The sequence below is a fragment of the Protopterus annectens genome, chromosome 17.part0 (assembly GCF_019279795.1).
Source record: "Protopterus annectens isolate FY-2018-M chromosome 17.part0, PAN1.0, whole genome shotgun sequence".
Classification (NCBI taxonomy): Eukaryota; Metazoa; Chordata; order Ceratodontiformes; family Protopteridae; genus Protopterus; species Protopterus annectens.
In genome coordinates this window covers 641,124,886-641,143,812 of record NC_056751.1, presented here as the reverse complement: position 1 = coordinate 641,143,812, position 18,927 = coordinate 641,124,886, and the positions used below count along the sequence as shown (strand labels likewise).

Genomic DNA, 18,927 nt, shown 5'->3' with positions numbered 1-18,927 from the left:
TTATATCTATATAAGCAGTAGCAAATGATTTGTGATTAGGTAGAGCTATGGGATTTTTAGCATATGGTTTGTATGAAATTTTCATCAAACTAGGAATTTTTTATTCCATGTTAGAGGATACATTTTTTTTAACTTAGAACTTTTAATACTAGTTTTAAAATGTTTGTCTATAACAAGTTGTACATGTGTTACAGCTGTATTCATTGTAGTAAACCGTTGTTCATTAAAGCAATAACCAATGATGTGGTGTGGTATATTGAAGATTTACCCATGGTTGGTTTGGTTTAATCATGAGGGCAAAGCCTGAGTGATTAAATAAAGCCAACCGTGGGTAAATTTCAATATACCACAACCACGGAGTCAGTTATTGCTATTATACAATGAAATTATTTAAGAAAAAAATACTTACTTTTCTTAAATAATGTCTTTGTATAATGGCACATTACTGTTCTTCTGCTGATTGTGGTACACTGCTACCTTGTTTTGATGTACTGAGCATGCATATGGGACTTGTGTCCCATGCATACCCAGTATATCAATGCTTTGAAATGGAAGCATTGGAAAAAAGAAAGTCTCTGTTGCTCGTTTTTTTTTCTTTTATTTTCTTTTTTATTTGTTTAAAAAAAATGTTTTGAGGACTTTATACCAATGGAAAAAAGTCCGGGAAACCGGACCTTTTTCCTGTTGGTATATTGTGGCATTTACAATGGGCATGCTGGTCAATCAGTGTGCACATTTTGGAATATTAATGGAGGGTCATTGTATAATAGTTTTTAAAGAATTTGTTCTTAGAGATGCCAAGATACAAATGTCTTTCACTAAATGATAATGGGTTGAATAACTCTTTAAAAAGAAACTGTTTAAATAAGTATTTAATATTACATAAATGTCTTCTTGCAAGAAAAAAGAAGTTATGTACTTATCATAATGTTCCATGTTTGCAGTCCATCTCACCCTTCACGCTTCCCGTATCTGTCCATCGTTCGAGACTCCTTATTCAGCGGATGAACAGAAGAAGAAGTCTCCTTCTTAGTGGCCACCGCAACCACCATGGCATCTACAGGCACACCTTCAGATAAAAAGTCTTTTCCTGGAGGGGGAGAAAGGAACTGGTTTGGTCTCCTGGGGACTGGCTCCATGGCATCAGGAGTACCCCACACCTTTCGAGTAACTAAATCCATCAGTTTGTCGAAGGGTGGAGACACCCAAGAGGCAGAAGGTTGAGACCCGAAAGCCTTCAGGTACACCAACTCCTCATCAGAAGGGGTGACAATGGACCAGCCACACCTCTGTTTAAGGATCTCCCAAATGTCTACGAAGCAGACATCATCAGAGGATGACTCGGGGGACCTTTCCGACTCCTTGAGGTCAGTGTCAGATGTCAAAGACTCATCCTAGGAGTCGACATGCTTCCTTTTACAAGTCCTCTTCTGTGGGGGCTCCTCAGAAGGACATTCTGGGGAGGTCTTTGAAGAGTGGGGGCCACCAGCCAGTAGCTCGTGAGACTGGGGGTCTCTGCTGCTGCTGAAGGGAGTAGGAGCTGAGACAGAAGTAGGTGCTATAGGGGGAAGAGTGCCGGTACCTCTGGTAGGAGCTGTTGATCAGGACAGCACACTCCTCATCATCTCGAATGCCGACTTCTCTGGCTCAAGGACCTCCCTGGTTCCGAGGAGACTGAGGATGCTGTTGGCGGCAGAGCCATCAGCTCCGAGATAGATGCAGGGTCTGAACTCACCCTAGCCGACATACCAAGAGGAAGACTCGGAACCGAAGAAGTTCAGTTCCAAGCATCCCTGTCGGGGCTGACTGGAGAGCTTCAGCCCCTGGACACTACGGATGACGCTGAAAGTGTCGGAGCAGAACTCGGCTCCGAAACAGCCACAAAGGGAGCTGGAGCTGAAAGTTCCATCGGTGGTACCAAGCATTCTGGCTATGAAAGACCAGCATGGCTCGGAGGAGGAATGAACACAGAGGGTTGAACGGGCTTGAGTGGCTCTAGAGCCGACTGGGTCAGAGCCAACAACAATTTAGGCAAAGCAAATGACTTCAAAAGTCTCAGGACTACCCTTTCCACATTTTCTTCTGATAAACTCCTGGAAGACCTGGATGACATAGTAGGAGATCGAGATCTCGGAGGTACAGGAGACTTCAACAACAAGGAGGCCGGTAGGGGGTCCATAGACCGGCTCTGAGAAGCAGTCTCAATAGTCTCAGCGGTCGGCTCCGAAATACTTGGAACCGACCCTGCAACAACAATACCGCTCTCAGTTGGCTCCAAGGTCTGTGGAGCCGATGAGACAGTTTTTGAAATTTTAATAGGTAGCTCCAAGACACCAGCCGGTGTCAGGGAGGGCCTCTTAGAAGATTTTGACTTTCCCTTAGTAGATTTAGACGATGATGAGGAACTAGACAAATCTTCCTCGAAGGAAGGTTTAAGAAGACCTTTTAGGATGCGCTTGTTCTTCCTTTCCTGCAACACCCTAGGACTAAATGCATGACAAAATAAACAGGTCTCCTGTAAATGGATGGCCCCTAAACAGTAGTGACCATCCATGATAGACAATTTTTGAGAGCACTTAATACATTTCTTAAAGCCGGATGGCTTATGATCCTTACTCTCTTTAGACATTCTATGGTATAGGACACACGCACACAGAAAAAGGAAATAAGGAGGACTAGGTCCTCTAATTTAAATGGGCCTAGCCCTGCAGGAAGGAAAGGACACCATGAGGACTAGGTCCTCTAAGTTAAACGAGCCTAGCCCGGGCAAGGAAGAGATAGGGTCTTCTAACTGAAACAGACCCAAAAGTTAGAGAAAGTAAGAAAATATCACACACTCAACAGGAAGAGTAACGAGCGAGAATTCACAAATTCAAGCTTATGTCAAGCACAAACAGAACATAGTTCTGTTAACAATATTAGCAATCCAACAATGTTAACAACAAGTTAATTAATTAGGCTAAATAACAAGCAGAAAACCTCCAAAAACTCTATCAACATACACAGAATAATAGTGCGCAAAAGGTGTCTACGCTAATCCAATCTCAAAACTGAGAATGTTAATACATACTCAACACTCTGGATACCATGAAGTAAGAAAAGGCCAAAGGCTAAAAATTGCACCAAATGGTGCAAGAAAAAGCTAACAACTCCAATAACAACTACACTAACTGATTACTATAAACAGTAACAGTTTTAACTATAGTAAACTATTCTAAACTAAACAGCCAAGAAAATTTAGTAAAAGTGGAAATAAATGCAATCACTTAGCCAGAGACAAAGAGAAGCACAACCGAACTCGTTGACATGGTAAACAAGATCTGGGGATTGTACTGGTGTAGCATGGGATACCTAACTAGCCTTGAGCCAACCAGAAGTCTTCCAGCTTGTAAATAGGCCGAGTCGGAGCAGAGGGTAGGCTATGATCCCATATGTAAACAATGAAGGTGAGATAGGACTACAGAACATCACATCTTTTTGACTGAAGATTTAGGCAGGTTGCAAATATAAGATTATTTAATTCTAGCAAGTTCTCATTTTAGTTCTAGTAGAAGAGGTGTTCTTATCCTTTGAAAGAAAACACTAGGTTTACATAAAATAGTTGATGCCTATTCTGATAAGAATGGCATGCTGGGATTGGTGGTAATAGAAACGGATAAAAAGCATTCACCTCTCATAAATACTTATTGGATTCCTGGGATAGGATCTAAAATAGTCATTGACTTCCTTTTGGAATAATTTTAGAAACATAGTATGTTGTCTGAGTATAAAATCATAGAATTTTGAAGTGTACTACAAAATGTATTGCCAGAAGAATAATGGAATAAAATAAATGCAGGTACTGAATATTTGATAATTTTAACTACACATTACTTTATTATGGTAATTAATCTAAAATGTAATGAGGGTATGATTATTACAAACAAAATACAAGTCTTGGTATGAGAGTTTCACCTTATTCTGTCTGACATAGCCCTTTGTCTCTATCTTATTTCACCATTGACATATAATTCCCATATTTATACCTTCAATTCTTAATTATAGTGAAGGCAGGCCATTTCATCCAAATGACATAGGACAATATCTCCCGTCATGATTCACTTCTCGGGAGGATTACAAAGATTTTCCCTGTTTACTTTACTCAGGATAGGTACCTGACAATCCCATGTCTACTTATTTGTTTGACACTGACAACAGTAATTGTTCTCCAGCCTCTCCCTACTTTTATGTATGATGACAACACTTGCCTAGATTAACAAGTGAAAATTAATTAATTAAAAACACATAAATAACAAATTCTCAAATGACTGCCTTCTCTACATATTCCATCTGTTGTTCTCACTACATCCATATGAGATTTCTCCAGGTGCTACTTTTTTATCTAGAATGAAACGACTGAGTTAACAGCAAAAACTTATTTGTGCCACGGGACAATAAATAAAGGTTTAAACATGAGCCAAAATATAATGGGAAAATATAGCAAATATTTGAAGTGTTAAGGCACAAAAGAGCAAAACTGAGAATGCTAATACATACTCAACACTCTTGGCTTACACTGCCAGTGGATTTGTTTGACAGCCACTCATACCTAAACTTGTACATGTTTCATATATACTGTTTTCAGTGTGGATGTCATAATGTTAATGAAAAGTGATTGTGGTAATACACACACACACACACACACACACACACACACACACACACACACACACACACACACACACACACACACACACAAACACACACACACATGCAAATATAATTTATGAATGGAATAAATTGTGCATAAATATTGATCCAGAGGGGTACTTCAAGGAAGTTATGCATATAGAACATTGAGTATTACAACAGTTTCTCAGTACAACCATAGTCTATTTATTTTTAAACAAATGAATACAACATACATACTTGAAACATGATCTGCCATACCTGCTACTTGCAACAGAAACTGAAGTATCAGTTCTCAGCTTGCTGTCATCTCCTGTAGAGGTTCGCGATCCAGCTCCACTCTGCGAGCTGCAGCTGTCTCCTATTGGTGAGCTCATATAGCTCCCAGAGGACTGTGCAAGAGAAGGAGGCCTTACAAAGGAAACACTTCCTCTACCACTGCTCTGACTTGTAATACTGGCCCTCAAGAATGTTTCTGATGGAGAACCACGTAAAATACTATGTCCTTGTATTTTGTCACTAAACAAATGTTTATATCTCTCATAGGTCTGATGTTCAAAAAGATCATGAGATGCTTTTTCCTTTGAATGTTCTCCCAGTGAAGGGTCAGTCTGTACATCTGCAGGAGGCTGTGATGTTGAAAAGTTAGACTTTTCATTGTTTTTCTCTTTTAGCAAAGTCTGAAAAGAGCTTCCAGTTCTGTGTCCAGGCCAGTAAAGGCTACGAGGTAAGGCTGCCCTTAAGGGTCCAACATGGTGCTCTGGAGGTTTTAAGAGTGATACACTCTGAGTTTTTTCCTGAGATGACTCATATATGGCTTTTTGCTCCATGTGATCTGGGCAGGACATTCCATGACATAGCGGAGCCCCACCAGAGTGTTTTACACTGCTTGGCTCCAAGCAACTGGAGTCCATGACTAACATGCTTTTTGAGCTTTCAAATGTCTGTAGTTCTGGAGATTTGGATTGTTGAGCAGCCTGTTCTTTAACAGAATATTGGGCATCCACATCATCTACAATGTCTGAACTCGAGGTGGTCTGTGGAGACCCCTCCTCTTCTAAAGAATCACCATCAACATTCATTTCCTTGAAATAGGGTAAGCTTAGGTACTGAAGAATGGTGCTTTGTGCATCTGAACTCCTAGATGGCTGCAGTGTTTGTGACTGTGAGGGACACTGTGACATTAGCGATCTCTTGTATAATGAAGATGGTGATGGAACTCTGGTATTATGACATGAAGGGACCTTCTGATGGGACTCCTTAAGAGATGATAAAGACTCTGTAAAATCTTCTTCGATGGTTGCCACCTGTCGAGGTAGTTCTTTCCCACTGGCATAAGGAAGGGTTGTTACTGATGTGACAGGACTTATGTTTTTGATGCAGAGTGGCTTGGCCTCTTCCATTGGGCTACTGCTTCCATAACCAAAGTACTTACCTTGACGGTAGCCAGATGATCTTGCCTCTTTCCTGGCTTGGTATCCCACCTTTGACCTAAAAACCACTTGCTTTTGCCAAGTTTCATTGCCCTTTTCAGAAACAGAAGATACTTGTAGGTAAGAATCCTGGCCATTTTCATAACTCAGCATAGAGGGATCTGCCTTAGAATACATATTTTCATCTTGCTGCTTGTGGAATTCTGGACAATATCCACCTTCCTTGGCATATGAAAAACCACAAAATATTCCTTTACCTTTTTGCATCTCCTCAGTCTCTTCATGGACAACAAATTTTCCATCAGGACCACGGCTAATATGCTCCAAGGGTGCAAATGCACCAATGTGGCTCTCATAACATGTATACTTTGACTCTGTGGTATTCCGATTAGCCATTTCCAAACTCTGCTGGCTTATGTCTTTTTCATCCCAGTTCATTGTATTTTTAAAGCTATCATATGTAGCTGAATGGAGTGTAACTTTCATCACACTGTCAGGGCTATCAGAACCTTTAGTATTTCTGAAAAGAAAACACAAAATTTAATTAGTCAGATCTTGTATTTAACTTTATGTTTAATACTACAATGTTGTTTTTTAAATTCATATTGGTATTTGTTATTTAATTCTATTTCAAGTCTTACTGGCCTTGTTTCCTTTTTTTGAGAAGAGTTTGAGTGTGGCCATTTCTATTATTTTCCACTTATCATTCATCTTTTTAAGATCACAACCGTTCTCTTGGAATTCAAGTGGAGATATTGGGGAAGTAAAGAATTCAGCAACAATATCAGCAACAGACTATTGCAATCAAGCAGTGATAAAATGTGAGTGTGATATCCGTGCACTAGCCCAGCAATCAAGGAACCTCAATCCTCACCACTAACACCATTGAGGGGCATCCATATAGGGAAAGGATAATAAATGCACACACAGTAAAGTACAATTTCCCTTAAGAGCACACATAGATCACAGTCAGTCTGGGGCTGGTTTCTCCCCTTCTCTCCAGGTCCCCAATAAAACTCCCCACTGACATAGCTATGGGGTCCAGATCTTAGCCTAGTGTGCAAGCTAAAACCTCCAGCACCCTCTCTGTCCAACCAGTGTTTCGTGTCCCTGGCCAATGAGCTGATACACACACACTTTGAGATAAGAGTTATATACCACCACACAGACACTCCTGGGGAAGGCTGGCATAGGTTCTCTAGCTGTGCCCCTTTTACCCAGACTATACAGTAGAAATCACTGCCACCACCCAGCTAATATTTATCAGCTACTCAAAGGCTCTTAAATGAGTGTCCAATTATTACTGTGCAATAATATTATCCAAATGGTAAGTGCAACCTAACAGTCAAGACTTAATTGGAGTGACTTGGTACAGCCTCACTATATACATGCAATGTACTGTTAGAGCTTAAATTATCTCTACACAAAACAACCACAGTTGAAAGGTTTAAAAATATTTAATAATAAATAATAAAAACACAAGACAATACTTCTTACTACACAGTGCTAGTCAAGAGTTCAGAGATCACAGAGAAATACTAATAATACCGTAGAAAAGTTCTAACATCAACTCAGAAAAACACTTAGTCTAATCTTCCTTATTCCTAGCTATTTATAAGAGAAAACACAGTTCTAAATAACTTACATCTAGAGGAGGCAGAGTGATGATGTTGGATGTTCTCAAGACAAAATGCTCTGAGCTGTCTGATTCTCTCTCTTTAAATTGATAACAGAGAACTGCTTCCCATGACATCATTCTTCACACTTCTCTGGTGTTCCCAGGCCAACAGAAACTACATTTACATTCTTTACACCTGGCCAAAAACCAGAGCAATAAAGGACATCTATACATGCAAATTCTGGCCATTAACTCTGTTTTTAAAACAATAGGCAGGATGGCTCCCTCTAGACATATCAGCTCTGAATTTTGATATCAAAGACAGTCATGAAATGCTTGACTTAGCTTTCTTACAGCAGAGTGCACTGTTGTTACATTTTTGCAGTTCAATATCCAATGCAGTCTTTTCACATTTAAGAGAACAAGCCAGTGGCTTACATTAATATTTACAAATGACAGAATTATCAACAAAATTCTATATGGCTAGGCTGGCAATCTTCACCTATCTTCACAGTGAGCATGAACACACATGCATAGATATCCCATTCTTCTTTTACAACAACAGCACAAGTGTACTTCTTTCTACTAGTACTGCGATTCCTAAATCAGGAAATAACTTTATCTTTAAACCTGTAACTCTAAGTCTAGTAGTACTGCAAAGCAAGAGCTGTACTGATGACAGTACATGACATTATCTTGTTTATTATTTTCCTTTTGACTACTGTTTCTATTACTGAGAATGAATTCAATCAGAATTACTTGTTACTTGGATTGAGTGCCTGTACTTCTTTCCTCCAAAAGACACACATGATCTGTTTTTCTTGCCACATTTTAAACATATTGCAATAAGCCTTTTCTTCATCAGCTACAAAAAAATATTTAACTTAGATTTTATATGAAGCTTGGTCTTAATTAGCTGCAAGGATGTCTCTTCGTTCACTTACTCTGTCAATCATATTATTTTTTCTGATAAGTCAATCTCAATAAAGTAAAATAAATAATTTCCAAAAGAAAACCTGAACAGTTTTATTGCCCCAGTGGTGAGACGTAGACAATGGTAGGTGTGAATTGCACTCACATTTCACAATATCAGAGTTGTGAGACCCCAAAGACTCAAAAATAGTTTGACTCTAGCATGGGGGTGGGGGGTTACCTACTATGTGAGCTTTCTCTTGGTTAAAAATTTTAATATGCAATGTCCATTATGACATATGAGACATCAACACAAATTCCTAGTGAAACGTTTATTAGATTTTATCAAAATCAGCATGTTGCATGACCTATGAAATCTGAATAACATCTAGCAAAGGCTTTAGGAACAGCAAATGTTGACTTCAGAGCATAGTTCCCATTTGCTTGAGTTGGTTGTAACTCAGGTGCCTGTAAAAGATGCCACAGTACCTATCAAAATTAGAAGGGGAAGTTTCCTGATGCTTTGACCAAATTTCACCTAGTAGTATAAATACCACCTCCAGTCTCTCCAAAACAGAGACTACTAGCTCTGGGACAAACATGGTCAACAAAGAATAGACATAAATAATACATTAATTAATTAATAATGCAAGTCCCAAAACTATGAAACGTTATGTGTGAATTAATACAAGTAATTACCAACTCATGGAGATGGTTCCTCAGTTCAGCATCTCATACAAAATACAGCACATTCAGACATGCTGTAACCCCCCCCCCAATGCTGTACGCAGTGTCAGCAAATCAATCACCTGAACTGTGAATAAAACCCAAAACTTTCTGCTCTTTCAGTACCACAGGTGAGGGTATTACCTGTTGACTTACTTACAGTACTTGCTCTTTGTTAAAGTTAAAGTTATGGTGAATACGGTTTTAAAAATATGGTTCTCAAGCACTTAGCAGACCATTTTGCAAATATCATGTTAAAGTCATCTCACAGTTTTTTACTGAGACCATTTTGCAAATATCATCTTAAAGTCATCTCACAGTCTTTTACTTGAGGATGCAATGATAATTTTTGGGCTTGGTCACACTTTTTTTTTTTTTTTTTTTTTGTTAAAAAATCTGCAGTGATTTCTGTCCATTACAGCAATAGAGAGATGTTCTTTACTTGTTCAAATTAACCTATTCCTTCCATCTGACAGCCCACCTTACCAAAGGATGGTAAGAAGTAACTCCAAAAGGAAAATGTTAAAATATATATTTTATCATATTTTTATTATATGCGCATTAATAAAGATTTGGCTTTACTTTAACCAGTTAACCTTATTTATTAACTTCATATGCACAAATGGTCTTAAGGGGGTTGCCTTTCTGACATGACTTTGTTTTAGTGCCAGGTCATCTTCTTCTCATAACACACAATGTATCACCATTATATGACACAATCAAGTCACTGTTGTCTTGTCTTTCTACTGCTTTAAAATGCTTTATCCGAACTTCTGCATTCACTGAGTGCATATGGAGAATTTAACTATATAATCTAATATATTGTTTAATATGGGTCATTGATTGGCAGTTGACAACACCAACAAGAAATCATTTTTAAGTATGTTAGCTATTTCAGCCTATGTCATCACAAATTTGATCAATTGTTAACTGATGACACCATAGTTAATGACTCAAAGTCCAGAGCTAATGCATGTAATAAACACTTTTCATATTTAGTGGGTGGTTTTGGCATATCAATACCATGTAGCACAGAGTATCTTTCAGGGTCGCCACAGAGGAATTCCAGTCTGCTAATGATTGGCAGTGGCTTTTTATGGTGCCGAGTCACCAGCCCGATGCCCAATCTTCAAAGAAGGCACACCCATTCACGCACGCATCTACCTGCATGTCTTTGAACATCACTCATAGCATAAGGAAAGATATTACTGACACAGATAATCTGGTCATAATTGTCAACATTGTTAAATAATCCTTAATGATAATTAAAACACTGGCATCACAGGGCCAGATAACATGGCAGGATAATTTCTATGTAATATTAAATATTTTATTTTAGCCATTGATGGCTTTATTCAGCTTATTCCTATAGGAATCTGTCACTGTCAACCAAAGAAAGTCGACCAAACAGATTCCAGAATTTGAGTGTTATTCTTAACTACCACAGCTATATCTATATCTATATCTATATCTATATCTATATCTATATCTATATCTATATCTGGGTCTACTTTGTTTCGTTGAATCTCATTTCACTGAATTTCATTTCACCCTGACCATTTCGCTGAAAACTCTAATTACTGAAAACTCATTTCACTGAACTGCAGTTAGTATATATGACACTGTGTAGAGTACTGTTAAGACAACTGAAAGGTATATGCCCTTTTCCCCACTGTAGTGCAATCCTGGAGTTAGTTTATATAGTTGGGGGGGGGGGTGATTGGGAGGTGTGGCCCCCACCTTGTTTGTTTTATATTGTATTTTACCAAAAACTTGAAAACAGTACATTTTAAACAATAGACATACATAGTTGCAACACCAATGACTCTCTCCAGAAGACAATATGCACTCAGACTAAGTGGTGTGTAATTATGGGTGATAATCTAGAGATCTGCGAGAGAGAGAGAGAGTGTCAGGGTGTGAACAGGAACAGAACCAAGAAAAGTCTATGTGCTGTTTCAGACCATGCTTAAAGCTAGATGCACAGCTGTCCTGTTTTAGTGGGATAGACATGGACTTTCACTATCTGGTGGAATAGGTTTAGTATAGTGGGTTTGTAGTGGTATTAGGGATTTGAAGGTTATTAGTAGGTTCTGATTACCTGACTGAAGGCAACGAGGTGGGGAATAGTGCTTAAGAATGTTTTGTAGAGAAGGACATGAGTGTGGTTTGTATATTACTTTCTGGGCATTTTGAAGTTGAGTGAATGTAAGGTGATTAGGTAGTTCTAGCCAGCTGAACATCTTTACTGTTAAGCAGTGGTGCATACATTAGGATGCATTAGCTGCAAACTTGGCTATTTTTTTATAACTGCCTCTAATTTATTTAGTAGGGGGACTGAATGTTGGTTAATATGGGTGAGGCATAGAGAAGGGAGGAGAGAAGGTAGGATGATGTTATTGATGAGTATGTGAGGTAAGGTTTGTTTTGGTAGAGAAAACCTGGCTTTTGATGATTTTCTCGATGGCCTGGGTGATATACAGGTCAAATTTTAGGCTGTCAATTATGATTCCCAGTAGTTTGGCATTTGTTACAGTTTCTATGCTGGTGTTGTTTACTGAAAAAACATTAAAGGGTGTACAGGTTGCTGAAAGACATGTGTGTGAAAAGCATTAACTTTGTTTTTTGGCATTTAGGATTAGCCAATGAGATGAGCCTTTAGCCATAACTGTATGGAAGTGAATGAGTCTTGAGTCATTTGTTGAAGTAATGGAAGGGTTCAGGCTGATTAGATGATGGTGGCATCATTGACATGTTGTACTAAGATGGATGGTTTTCTGGACTTCTGCAGGTTGTTTGTGAAAATATTGAAAAGTACATCAGCAGCTAACTTAAGCTACTTGGGTGGGAGTCTGTCAGCAGCTGGCAAAGTGGTTTTCAGTTTTTTAGGGTAATTTTTGGTAGCTGAGGTAGTTATTTGTTGGAAAGAACAAATATAGGGGTATTGTGAGTATTGTTGGTAGTATAGAGAGATGGGAGGGTGGATTAAATTTTCGTATATATATATATATATATATATATATATATACATAGAGAGAGAGAGGACAGATTGAATGAAGTCTGTGTTGAATTGGGTGGCTATGGAGGCTGTGTTGCTGTTTGCGGTAGGAGATGGGATGGTGGTTTGACCATGGTATAGCAAAGTTTTTATGGTTGTCCAGAACTTTTTGGGATTGTGGTGATGCTTGCCTTCAAGTGAGTGAAAGAATGCAGTTTTGTCAATTTTGACCTGTTGTTTACATCAAATTCTAAGTTGCCTAAAAGTTTGCCACTTCAGTTGTGTTTTATCTTTATACCATGTCTTCCAGGGTTTGTTTCTATTTAGCATGAGCTGTTTGGTTTCTTTGTCAAGCCACAGAGCAGGGTTACTTTTGGTTCTTTTTGTTCTTATGTGAGCTAACTTATTTAGTATGTTGAGGAATGTTTTACTGAAATAGGTAACAGCATATTCTAGTGATAGGTTTTTACAGTATTCCAGTTGTATTGGTAGAGGCAATAAAGGCATTTTTGTTAAAAGAAGATAGCCAATATATATTTGTTTTAATACTGTACGTTTAGGGTTGTGATTAGTTTATCTTGTAATAAATGTGGGGAGATGGTCACTGATGTCTGTGAGGCAGCCAAAGGTGTTTATGTCTGAGGGTAAGGTGAGTAAGTGCCTGTTGCTGTACTTGTCAATTCCAGTGGGTGAAGTGATTACCTGAGTGAAATTGAAGAGGTTAATAGAGAGGGTAGGGGAATCAGTGTTTACAAGCAGTCTATACTTCTACCCCCAAGTAAAAATTGTTCCTTTATTTACATGACTGGAAAAACATTTAAGAGGTGTTTGAGAATGGTAATGTTGCTGCCTGGGGGTATATATAAAATGGCAATACAAATAGCTTGTTCAGATGTAGGAGGGTAATATACATTTCTGTGTTGGGGTAGGTGGTGTGACTCAATGGGTATCTGGTGATGTCTAGTGCATTTTTAAAAAAGTATTGCAACTCCTTCAGCTTTGTGTACTTCACCACTTCTTATTTTATCAAATCCTGTGGGAAGGACTTCTTCACCTTCAGTGTTTGGTTTTAGCCAAGTTTCAGTGATGATTAGAATGTTTGCGTTGTATGCTGCAACACATCCATGGACATCTGTAATTTTGTTGTAGATGCTTCTGAAGTTTATGTATATCTATAATAGGAGGTGGTTACAATTAGTGGGTTATGTGTTGGCAATGATGGGAGCTGATGGGTCAGATGGGGTTTAGTTGATTTGAAGGGATGGTCTAGGGTTTGAATGGATGTCTCCATAGAGTGAGAGAGTAGAAGTGTGTTGAGAGAAGGTGAAAAATAATTCTTTATTTAACTTTTAGGTCTGATACTGATATATCTGTCTGGGTGTTCTCTGTGACATAGCTGCAACTGAAGAGGGCCTGAATTCCTAATGGGTAGACACTGTGTGCAATTTTGTAGTTGATGGGTTCATGCTTGCTGAATAGGAGTACACAGTTGGGGAAAATAAAGTGACGGTGGGACAGGAGTGTGGTAGGAAGTGGCAATGTTGACTATGGTTAGTATAACTGTTAGAGTAGACTGAAGAAGTAGCATATTATACATAAGTTATATGGTAAGGTCTTGCTGTGTCTAATTATGGTGGCTGATAAAAACGCAATTACTAGAAAATGGAAATCAAAATCTAAAACAACTATATCAGAAGTAGTGAATATAGTAACAGAGATAAAACAACTGGAACGGAGATCTTTAGAAAAGGGTAGGGGCAAACTACACAGGAAAAATGGAAATTGTGGGAACAATATATACAGGGGAGGAATGAGGTTTAAAAGAAGGCAGGACTTAAATGAGCTATGTAATGTTTGACTGAAAATAACTGGGTAGATTATAAGTGATGTATAATATTTACAACTGGGAGTGTGCCAGTATGGTTTGTGATGTAAAATGCTTGCAACTAGGATTGTATCGGTGTGGTTTATTTTCATTTATATTAATACAAGATTGCTTATGTCATCATAAGTGATGGTTTTTAATAATGATGTTTCTTATTTAAAAAAGGCAGGACTTGAATAATTGTTGTAATGTTGCTTGGGTTATATGATCTATAGCAATATATGTGAAGAATAATATTTGCTAATCTTAATTTAATACAATTTGATTACTTTTGTATAACAGTAAATTTGCCTATGTGACAAGTGATGATTCGATAAAAGTGTGTAAAGAAAGTAGTCCTTAACATGGAGAAGAACCTCAGGACATACACTTGTAGATACATAAAAAGTTAACACATTAGCAAAATTATTTAAGGAAAATAAATGAAAACATAAATAATTTATAAAAAGTTACTGGGAGATAGAGTTAGCTGGGTGGAAGTTATAATGGTATTTTGATGTAGTAGGCTGGGAGAATTGAGATAGGTGGGCTGTAATGAGTTTGGAAGATGGGAAGTTAAGCCAGTTTGATGCCTGATTATATTTGGTTGGTTGTTTTATTGCTGGGGGGTGGGAGGTAGAATGGTACAAGTTTAGATGCAGTGGAGGTTGGTGAGAATAGGGGGTAGGGGATGAGAATGAGCCCCAGCATAGTGGGAACAAATGAATTGGGCTGAGAAGGTGGCACAGCTGCCATGGGTGAAAAAAATATCTGTAAATCTGCAAGTTATACAAGAATGGGCAATACAATTGTATTGAAGTACTGAGGTGAAACAAGAGATTTAAGTGTATTATGAGTATGCAGACTACAAAGGCGTGTAAGACAGGCAACAGACTGAGGTAGTTAAAAAAATAAAGTTAGTAAAAATGAGAAAAGTACCTTACCTTAACTAATTTTAAAGCTAACCTAATTTAATGCTCAGTTCAATCAATAATAATCCATATAACATATTGTCACTAATTGCATATCTGGAGGATATTATAATCATGATTAAAAGAGTCATGGTGTTATCAATACTATAAAATATAAAATGCTAAACTTTGGACACTTATTATGACGGACCATTATGTTATAGAAGTATCTGAAACTATTAAAGACTTTGGAATCTTGTTTAATAACAATTTATGCTTTAAGAACAACTCATCAGCTCTAAGTGTTAAGGGATTGTGTAGTGTTGATAATCAAATGCCATCTGCAGGTGTGTGGACTCCAGCATCACTAATCCAACCTGACCATATAAAGGTTATACACATCAAACTGGATTTCCAACACAGGTTTGTTGTGAGTCAAAGTATTTAGAAAACTTATTTCATCTAAATTATTTTATTTCTAAAAACAATATAAATCCAAACTTACATTCTATTTTTTTCAAAAGACAAACTGACTACAGATAATTCATGTTTTATGATTTATTGAGATAAGTGCTTTCAAGCTTGAATACTTCTTCAGATTCTCAGCTCTTCCATATGGGACTAGAATTATATGAAATTGAGCTTAAAGCAGATGCTCATGAAGACATCCTGCTATTAACATTCCTAAGATGTGAAGGTTTTACTGCTAGTTGCTGGAACAGCCTGTTGTTGTTTGTTAGGAGCACCTAATCCCTAACATTAACTAAAAGTAGATTGGGCTTGTACGTTGCCCATAAGGTATATTCACAAAAAAGTTTAGGAGTCTATATTCCAAGATGGCTTTAATGCCTGAAAACATCTGTCCATTGAATATATGAAGCTACAGCATGCACTTCAAAAAACATGTAAAATTGTCTGTCAGAATTTTATTAATAGCATGCTATTTCAAACAATTTTAATCAGGTTTTAAATGTTTTGATAGGTTTTGATAGAAAGAGCTTCCAAATGGCCTGAACTACTAAATCTGTTTTAAATTGTTGTGTCAACTGGCCTATCACTCAGCACTTTTAGTGTGAGACGTCACACTGAATGTTATGTAGTGTTAGCCCTACATTGTGAGCTGACCCAGTTTGAAAATGAAAGGTGTGACTTGCTTAGTTTGGTTCATGTTGCAAATATGACTTGTGACTTCCCCTTCCTTAATTCATTCATTGACATCCACAGTGACTGTGAGATAGGAAACAGCAGATATCCAAAAGAAATTATGGAAGATTTCAAAAATAGCCAGACTTCCAAAATGAAATGAAATGAACATAAACTACAAATGTTGGAACAGATTGCAAACCGTGCGAAAGATGCTTAAACATTTTATGTGTATGTGGCAGTCCTGAAACTCATCTGAAAGAAACAAAATGTATTTTTTTGACATTTGGGGGATGCTGTCCTTTATCAGACTGGACTTAGAGGAAGAGATGGTAGTCTGGGAAGATGCTGTCTTATTAATATTTCTGTATTTTAATTTGACATAGGCATTGTTCATTCACTTAGCATTTTAACTCTTATAATCTATACCAGATCTGATTTATTTTATTTGTATTTATTAACTGGGGTACAGTACTGATCTGTGTGGACTTTTTCCAGTCTCAGCCTTGGGGTGCTTTCAATGCTACACAGTTAGGCAATGGGGACTGAGGGAACCAGAGCCTGGACAATTTGACCACAAAAAACAGCTCAATAACAGCTTCTTAATCCTCTGTGCAAACTGACAGACCCGATTTCTTTCTAGCTTCAGTCTCATCTTCCATGCAAGACACTGTGTAATTGTACACCTGCTGAATAAAACCAGGTCATACATTACTGCATTGTAAGAGCAATGTAAAAAGTCTGCACTTATCTATTATATAACTACATTCAGTTGCTGCTGTTTTAGTACATTCAGATGAATATCAGAAAAAGGATGAGGCTCTGCCCAATAAAAGATCAGCAGATTTGCAGCATATCCAAAGATCCACTTAATCACATATACTGGAGTACTCTTGCCTCTATGCATGGCGAGTGCAATGCATATTTAATAAAATATCACAATAAAAAAAAGTGCAATACACTGCATCAAACTATGCTTTGACACCAGAGGTGTTCTTTGGAAAGAGGGTGTTAATGATATTTTTGCCTGACACATTGGAAGTGATCAATGGGTACTAGCAAATTGCCACAGCTATTAATGAAGGAACGGCATTATATCTTACAGTCAGAAGCACAGCTGGCTTAACCAGCACCCTGTGCCCATCTCATGAACTAGTGTCCCTCCCCCTCAACTCTTCAGGGCACTTCCTGCAGATGGCACCCTATACACTCAGCCACCCCCAAACTGGGACATGGACCAAACATAAAACAAGCACCCCCTACTGCCACAGCCATTTAGGTCATGGTTTCTTTTAAACTGTAGCAATTTTTTTGCTACAAATATAGCAAACAGTTGCTACAGCTTATACTCTGCACAGAGCATTACATATCTCAAGTTTGAGTTAAAAAAATATATTTTAATACTTTTAAACTGCAGCTAACTGCAAGCAGCTCAGGTTTGATTGTCAATGCAATATTAGCTTTTAAAAGCCAGTATGCTTTAAAAAGTGACTGGGGGTCAAAGGATCACACTTCCCAACATTTTTCACCCAGGGTAGTTGCCCCTCTCACTACAACCTAGCTACTTGATTGCCCACAGTCATAATGCTACCCACAAGTGAGGTTGACCCCTTTATTCCCTTGTGTAGCAATCTAGAATTTGTACTTCCACGATGCTTGACACAATCAGATTTGTTAAACTTTTATCTTAACCAAGGTTTGAACATGTAGTATCAGTTTTAAATGTACCCTACCCTCTAAAAGGAACCTGGGTATTCAACAGTCTTACTGAAAACATAATCCCAGGTTTCCATGCTCATTCACAAAGTTGCTATATGACAGCAAGAAATCTCAACATCAGAGATGAAAACAATGGTTAATGTGATAAGAAGTTCAAAACATGTACAGCTATCTCTGTGCTTGTTCTTGGGTTTTGCTTTCTAATAACCAGAATAATGACTCCTATTTTTTCACCACTTGTTAAAACCCCTAATGCTTTGTCTCACTCTTAGCCATTTTACTTACAGCATGCTGATGCAATGCATTTCATAATTAACTTCAATCTGTGCCATGATTAAAGGCTGCTTTGCTTTCTATAAATGTCTAACAATGTTCTGAAAACTTGGGATAAACTGCTTCACTATTACTAGCTACTTAGTTCTGCCACATTTATTTTTGCTCATTAGATGTTGCTGCTTTCATACCTTCCAAACAGTAGACTACAGAACTCTTCTCTAAACAAAATGTTGTTTACAGAGGAAACTGTCATTCACAGTGGGCAAGAAATATGTTCTACACCAAGATTTTAGTTCTTCTCAGTTCTTAATTCATTTCCAGGATCAATTAATTATATTACAGATATATTTTTCTTGCATGTCTTGAAATACCTAGTGCTACATCTGATGCATCTAGTTGATGAATACCATGCTACATTGGCACTTGCTCTTATAATAAAATGAATTAAAAAATGCAATGTGTGTTATCATTATATACTCTTATATCTGTTAACATACAAGAACAACATTTATGATGAAGATTTTTATTAAATAAATACCCTTGCATGAAAAACATGTGCACCCAATACTTTATATACCTAATATACATAAAATGTTTAATTAGACAGAAGTATATTTCTTAAATATTATGTTTGCCCATCATCTGCTGTGGTTAAATGA

General features: G+C 37.7%; 1 protein-coding gene across 1 annotated transcript in view; it reads right to left on the bottom strand.

Moving 5' to 3' along the window:
* IGSF9 (immunoglobulin superfamily member 9) overlaps positions 1–18,927 on the bottom strand; it is a 1,174,198-nt gene that overhangs the window by 79,727 nt on the left and 1,075,544 nt on the right. The window contains exon 19 of the mRNA XM_044059432.1: positions 4,930–6,621. Within this exon, the coding sequence (XP_043915367.1) occupies positions 4,930–6,621 (1,692 nt within the window). The remainder of the gene's footprint in view (positions 1–4,929; positions 6,622–18,927) is intronic.